Source organism: Haliotis cracherodii, unplaced genomic scaffold (assembly GCF_022045235.1).
Source record: "Haliotis cracherodii isolate W230 unplaced genomic scaffold, xgHalCrac1.p SCAF_15, whole genome shotgun sequence".
Lineage (NCBI taxonomy): Eukaryota > Metazoa > Mollusca > Gastropoda > Lepetellida > Haliotidae > Haliotis > Haliotis cracherodii.
Genome location: NW_027266270.1, coordinates 20,577,835 through 20,585,214, shown reverse-complemented (window position 1 = coordinate 20,585,214; position 7,380 = coordinate 20,577,835). Strand labels below are relative to the sequence as shown.

The following is a 7,380-nucleotide window of genomic DNA, read 5'->3' as shown; positions in this document are numbered from 1 at the left end:
ACTCACCACTCCAATAACATCACATCCCTACGACCTACCCCTGTACATTAACATATCATCGACCCTACCTACTTCAGCCATGAAGACTGCACGGAGTGGAGCTGTGTTTGACCTCCGGTGTACACGTGAACCTGCCTCCAACAACCGCACCTTTCATTCCCCGTGTACCTGACACTCATAGGTCGACCGCTGGTTCACAATCATGAATACAACATAGACCCCCGTGGTGTCAGACCGGGCTAAGTGCTCGTACCCTCAGTGACATGCCTATAATAGGGAATGTATGAACGCATGTGTGTCTTCGTGTCAGGAGGGGAGTTATGTATACTATCCGTGAATGGCATACACAGATCGTCCAATACAGAATACAATGTACCCATATCACAGCAACACTACAGATCTCAAAAGTCCAGGGAGTGACTATTTTGCCCAACGCTGTCGTGATTGGGATCTATTTGAAAAAAGGATTGTTCCTGAAAATTAATGAAAAATCCCTGTCTCCAAAATTAAATTCGCTGGATATAATCAATGTCCTGAGAAAGATGTATTTGGGGAAAATAAAAATGTTCACTCCTTCTTTCAAAATGTCTTGAATTAGTTACCGAAAACGTATCTTATGAAAAATCTTGGTGGTGCGCTTGGTGTCTTGTCCTTTGTGGTGATGTCGTGGATCAGTCTGGCTGTAGGAACAGCGACAACATCACCATTAGGACAGACTGGACTGACGATCCTGGGTCCTCTTCACACGTGTGATTTCATTTCGGGCTATTTTTGTGACGTTATAAGAAAGACGCTGGTCAGGTGGTATGTCAACGTCGGCTGTTTATAGACTGCGAGTGTGGAGCTAGTCACATCTCGCCTGTCTTACATCAATTATGAATCGCAACATCCAGCTTATGTCAGATTGGAAGGACAATGCAGCACAAGGGTCAGCTACGATGATTATACCGTCTGCCGCTGGAATATGTATCCGGGTTTTGTGGCGTCAAATTAGTGATTTGCAACCCCTCAGCGACCCACACGTCTATTATCTGTTCCAGAATACCGAGACCATATTGACCCTATACATCCAGTCGGGAGTGAATTGTGTCCAGCGACCAATTGAAAAGTATCCAAATATAAAGCGGCAAGTTTGCATAATCATAAATTTGTGCTGAAAGCAGATTCCGACTATATCCTAATCATGTGTTCACTATTTTGATTGTGTTTCATAAGCACATGCTCATGTCAAAACTGTATCATCGACTCTGCTTTTAGTATATATTTCTTATAAATGTGGAAAGGGTTTTGTCGCTGTTATTAATTATTCATGAATCAGTATAGTGGTGATGCCAGGTGTTCGCAAAAAGGTCTATCCTGTCCCACCGGTGGTACCCGTCACAAACACATGCAAAGGCAAGTTAAGGGTTCACCGGAACAAACACGGGAAGATGTGTCAAAATAGGGAATTGCATCGGACATCATTTTGGTCACTGATGCGTCAAATTTGGAAATGTCCTCCATATGTCTACCATAAAAAAAGTTGTGAAAACTTTGAATTTTGTAGCCATCTTCAAAATACATCTGAGCAAGAGTCGCATAACTCTCTCTAAAATGTTCGTAGAAAGAGCATGCTCGCTTGTACCTCAAAAGTAATGAAACAGACACCAAAGGCTGAGCTGTTGGAACATTGCACGACATGGAACATTGCACGACATAAAGCAGAAGGTGACCATTGAAAACTTGAAGTCAGCTCTCTTGTCATACAGTCTTGAAGAGAGATTTATGTCGCTCTGTTTATGAACAGACCTAAATATAAAAAAAAGATGGGGAGGCTGGTCTTTTTTTCTAGTTCAGTTGTGTAAATCAGTGGAAGGCAAATTGGAAATGGCTCTGAACCATGTCAGACCATTGAAGTACCTGAAGCTTCAGTAAAACGTCGTAGCCAAATTCCCATGCTTGGTTTTGATTTTGATTTAAAGAAAGGGGGCACAATTGGTGTTCGTGGGGATGCCTGCTCCTTGCCTTAATGTTCCATCTCCAGATTTTATGGCACGGCGTGTCAGCGTGGTGTGGGAGGAGAGCCGAAAGCGATAAAGGACGTAGACGTTTACAACTCTGGTGAAACCTCGCGTACGGATATGGTGCTGGCAAATCAAGATGGACGAATCTGAGATTCGAGTGAGTGAATTGGGTTTAACGCGGCTTTTAACAGTATTCCAGTTATGTCGCGGCGTGTCAGCTTAATGTGAGAGGAAAGACCGAAGTAATGAAGGTCTCAGACTTTTACCGCTTCGATGAAACCCACGAGCACGGGTATGGTGCTGACAAACCTAGAAACATAATCGGGGCGAACCGGAATCCGAAGCCACAATCAAATGTTTCTGGCGTACCCAAGGGACGCATCTCTGTACAGCGAATCACGGTGCCTTAGACGACTGGGCCACCTCCCACCCTGATATTCGAACCAACAATCGAATTCTGGCGCGGCCTAGTGACGCAAGTCTGAACATGGAAAACGGAACCTTAGAGAACTGGATCACGTGACACAGTCCATTTTACTTTTACAAGTTTCCATTGGCATTTAGCCGCCAAACCATCCGTCCAAGATATATAGTAACTTATCTTATCAACCTAAATTCTTGACGCTAAACACTGAGAATTTAATTCACCAAATGAACTTTGTATTTTTTCCGGTCTTGAGACTCAACATATTTTACTGTTTGACACACGACAAACGCATAAACCAAGGCTCACTGGACCGTGAAGAAATGTCACAATTCTCATAACTGCCAGTCGCGGGTGAATCGCATGACTCCAGAGAACAATCCCACCAATGGTGTACCGTTACAAAGCCTTGAATTTGCCAAATCTGCTGTTCCAGATTCCTGAGACCATTATTTGGTCTTACGTGACGCGTGGAATCAATCCAAGACATTAAATCACGCAATATGGTGATGTGACATGCCCGGATGAAAGCAAATGACGCTACATTGCGCGGGGGCGTCAAATGCCGCCAATCACATAAGAAGCATTAAAACCTTCTTGACACAAATACGGCTTTCACAGTGAGCCTGATTTCCATTAGCCTTGAAAATGGTGATGTTGAACCTTCTGATGTTACCAATATAACAGAGCGTCCTAAGGACTGCTATTATTTTCTTCATCACGTTGTAACACGCGAAGTATTCATTCGTTATTTCGTCAGTAAGTTAGTGGGTCATCGTGCGATATTGAAGGTTAACTGCCTCTGTAGTGCGCCATGTGGAGGGTTAACTGCCCCTTTGGGGTGCCATGTAGAGGGTTAAATGCTCCTGTGTAGCGCCATGTAGAGGGTTAACTGCCTCTGTAGTGCGCCATGTGGAGGGTTAACTGCCCCTTTGGTGTGCCATGTAGAGGGTTAACTGCCTCTGTGGTGTGCCATGTAGAGGGTTAACTGCCTCTGTGGTGGGCCATGTGAAGGGTTAACTGCCTCTGTGGTGTGCCATGTAGAGGGTTAACTGCCTCTGTGGTGGGCCATGTGAAGAGTTAACTGCCTCTGTGGTGCGCCATGTAGAGGATTTACTGCCTCTGTGGTGCGCCATGTAGAGGGTTAACTGCCTCTGTGGTGCGCCATGTAGAGGATCTACTTCCCCTGTGGTGTGCCATGTAGAGGGTTAACTGCCTCTGTGGTGCGCCATGTAGAGGGTTAACTGCCTCTGTGGTGTGCCATGTGGAGGGTTAACTGCCACGGTGGTGGGCCATGTAGAGGGTTAACTGCCTCTGTGGTGGGACATTTAGAGGGTTAACTGCCTGTGTGGTGGGCCATGTAGAGGTGAACTGCGACTGTGGTGCGCCATGTAGAGGATTTACTGCCACTGTGGTGTGCCATGTAGAGGGTTAACTGCCACTGTGGTGTGCCATGTAGAGGGTTAACTGCTCCTGTGTAGCGCCATGTAGAGGGTTAACTGCCTCTGTGGTGCGCCATGTGGAGGGTTAACTGCCCCTGTTGTGGGCCATGTGAAAGGTTAAATGCCTCTGTGGTGGGCCATGTGAAGGGTTAACTGCCTCTGTTGTGGGCCATGTGAAGGGTTAAATGCTCCTGTGTAGCGCCATGTAGAGGGTTAACTGCCCTTGTGGTGGGCCATGTGAAGGGTTAACTGCCACTGTGGTGTGCCATGTAGAGGGTTAAATGCCCCTGTGGTGGGCCATGTAGAGGGTTAACTGCCCTTGTGGTGGGCCATGTGAAGGGTTAACTGCCACTGTGGTGCGCCATGTAGAGGGTTAAATGCCCCTGTGGTGGGCCATGTAGAGGGTTAACTGCCCTTGTGGTGGGCCATGTGAAGGGTTAACTGCCACTGTGGTGTGCCATGTGAAGGGTTAACTGCCCTTGTGGTGGGCCATGTGAAGGGTTAACTGCCCTTGTGGTGGGCCATGTGAAGGGTTAACTGCCCTTGTGGTGGGCCATGTGAAGGGTTAACTGCCCCTGTGGTGCGCCATGTGAAGGGTTAACTGCCCTTGTGGTGGGCCATGTGAAGGGTTAACTGCCCTTGTGGTGGGCCATGTGAAGGGTTAACTGCCCCTGTGGTGGGCCATGTGAAGGGTTAACTGCCCTTGTGGTGGGCCATGTGAAGGGTTAACTGCCCTTGTGGTGGGCCATGTGAAGGGTTAACTGCCTCTGTGGTGGGCCATGTAGATGTGAACTGCCACTGTGGTTCGCCATGTAGAGGGTTAACTGCCTCTGTGGTGCGCCATGTAGAGGGTTATCGACTGGGCCACCTGTTCCCCCTTTAAACTTTGGCTTTAACACAAAGCTCCCAATGGCTATCGAAATTATTACATTTTAAACCCGTTTCGAGATGATTATTGCTCAAACCAAAATAATTTTATAATCGGTCCCCTTCATATAATAATTTATAGAAAAACAAAAAAGTTCTGTGTTCCGAGACGAGAAACACAATACTTTTCTCATGTAATTATGTTTCGAAACCAAATGATACAAAACAGACACATCGTTGACTTCAGTCTGAACATCTGAAAATATATCGGCGCGATAGGGTAGCCAAGTGGATTGAGCGTTGATTTGTCACGACGAGGATCTGGGTTCGATACCTCTCGTTCTGAAGCCCATTCTAAATACGACACAAAATCAAACCCACCCACTGTTGAGGTATTTCTTTCAAAGTTTGATGACGGGTACATTTGCATATTACCAGCATCTCTAAGGCCTGTAGATAGAGGCTATAGACCCGTGGGTTCTACTTCCTGGGACATTTTCTATTAATCGTTTAGATTATAATTGCCAATGTTTGGTTGATAACTGAAGAAGGCATATACATTTCTTTAACTGAGTATTGCCGTTTTGAACAAATCTCGGGGTACTTTCTGTTGAGTGGGCTAGATTTAACGCCGTTTTGAACAGTATTTCAGTAATATCATGTTAGCTTCATGTGGGGGGAGGAAAACCCGAAGTGATGCGGGTCTCAGACGTTTACTACTTTGGCGAAACGACAACGGGTATGAATGCTAACAAACCTAGAAACATAATCGTGGAGAACCGGGATTCGAACCCATGATCAACGTTTCTGCCGTCCCCAGGGGACGCAACTCTGCACAGCGAATTGTGGCGCCTTGGCCGACTCAGACGCAAGTGGAAAGTGGGACATATTCTTCTCCGGACCACCCAAACTGTGATTCACCCTTTACTGCTCCATATTCCATCACCGTCGCAAACATGAACAACGATATGTTCAAATCATTGCTGAAAGGTTTGTTTTGAACTCTTTCTGAAATACAATGGGTCATTGTAGCCGGTGCATTTGAATAACTCCCAATTGATATATGAATGACAAATGATCCAGCAATGGCATGTGACACAGCAGGAACGCATTTTGCAGAATGTTTGTATTTTACTGGCATTGACATAATCTATGCAGCAGAGTTTAGACACGAGCGTGTGAACGCTGAGGAAGGGAGGTGGTCTGGAGATTCCTCTCTGAGATTCCTCTTTGTGATAACGTATCTCAGTGTCGCTTCTCTGTCCGCCTCAGTTGTTATGCGTTTGCACGTAAAGACTTCTCAGAACAAAGGGATGGCTTGCACCAGATATTCTTATATGTGTCCAGAAGGTAACAATGTGGCCATCTGTCCAACAGGTAACAATGTGTTCGTGTTCGAACAATGTGTTCTTCCGTCCAGCAGTTAAAAATGTGGTCATCTGTCGACTAGGTAACAATGTGGTCATCTGCTCATCAGGTAACAATGTGGTCATCTGTCCACCAGGTAACAATGTGATCATCTGCTCATCAGGTAACAATGTGGTCATCTGTCCACCAGGTAACAATGTAGTCATGTGTCCAGCAGGTAACAATGTGGTCATCTGTCCACCAGGTAACACTGTGGTCATCTGCTCATCAGGTAACAATGTGGTAATTTGTCCGGCAGGTACAAATCAATTATTATTAACTTGGTATTTATATAGCGCTAGTTTCCAGACTGACTGCTCAAAAGCGCTCTTGGAGCTCGGACAGTTGGTATGGCCGTATATATTTTGCTGAACAAGTGTGTCTTCAGATGTTTTTTGAATCTGTTAAGTTCACTGAGCATTCTGAGTTCTTTGGGCAGGGCGTTCCAAAGAAGAGGACCAGCCCTTGCAAAGCAGCGATCCCCGTAGGAGATTGTTCTTGATGGTGGCACTTCAAGCAACGATTGATCACAAGATCGTAGGGTTCTTGTTGGCTGGTATTGTATGATGAGATCCTCCAGGTAGCTTGGAGCAAGACCATGCTGTGCCTTGAACACAAGAACGAGAACGGTGAACCGTATTCTCTGTTCTACTTTAAGCCAGTGTAGACCTTTGAGAATCGGTGTGATGTGCTCACAGCGTTTAGCTCTTGTGATCAGTCTGGCAGCAGAGTTTTGTACCAGCTGAAGCTTTTGGATCAGGTGTTTTCGTAATCCTACCAGGAGGGCATTGCAGTAGTCAAGGTGTGATAGCACGCACGCTTGTACAATAGTAGTGGCTGTCATGGTGTTAAGATAGCGTCACACTTGACTGATGTTCCTGATGTTAAGAAATGCTTTTTTGCAGACTTTGTTGATGTGTGCCTTGTAGGTCAGGTTTGAATCCAAGATAGCCCCAAGGTTTCATGCTTGGTTGCTTGGCTCAATAACAATTCCGTCGATGTTTAATTCTGGTATTGTCAACCTGTGTTTTGATGCCTTCGAGGTGATGATGACAAGTTCAGTTTTGTCACTGTTTAATTTGAGAAAATTGTTTCTCGTCCATATTTTGATATCGGCTACGCGTGACATGACAGCTGCAAATGCAAGTTCACACGAGACCTCGTTTGTTAGTTTGAATGACAAGTATATCTGTGTGTCATCAGCAAACAAATGGAATGTAATGCCGTGAGAGCGGAC

At 45.7% G+C, this 7,380-nt stretch overlaps 1 protein-coding gene across 1 annotated transcript; it reads right to left on the bottom strand.

The window, feature by feature from the left end:
• Positions 1-6,441: 6,441 nt before the first annotated feature.
• LOC139461577 (uncharacterized) lies at positions 6,442-6,987 on the bottom strand. The gene has a single exon (XM_071243056.1). It carries the CDS (start codon positions 6,985-6,987, stop codon positions 6,442-6,444), a length of 546 nt encoding a protein of 181 aa, XP_071099157.1.
• Positions 6,988-7,380: the final 393 nt, after the last annotated feature.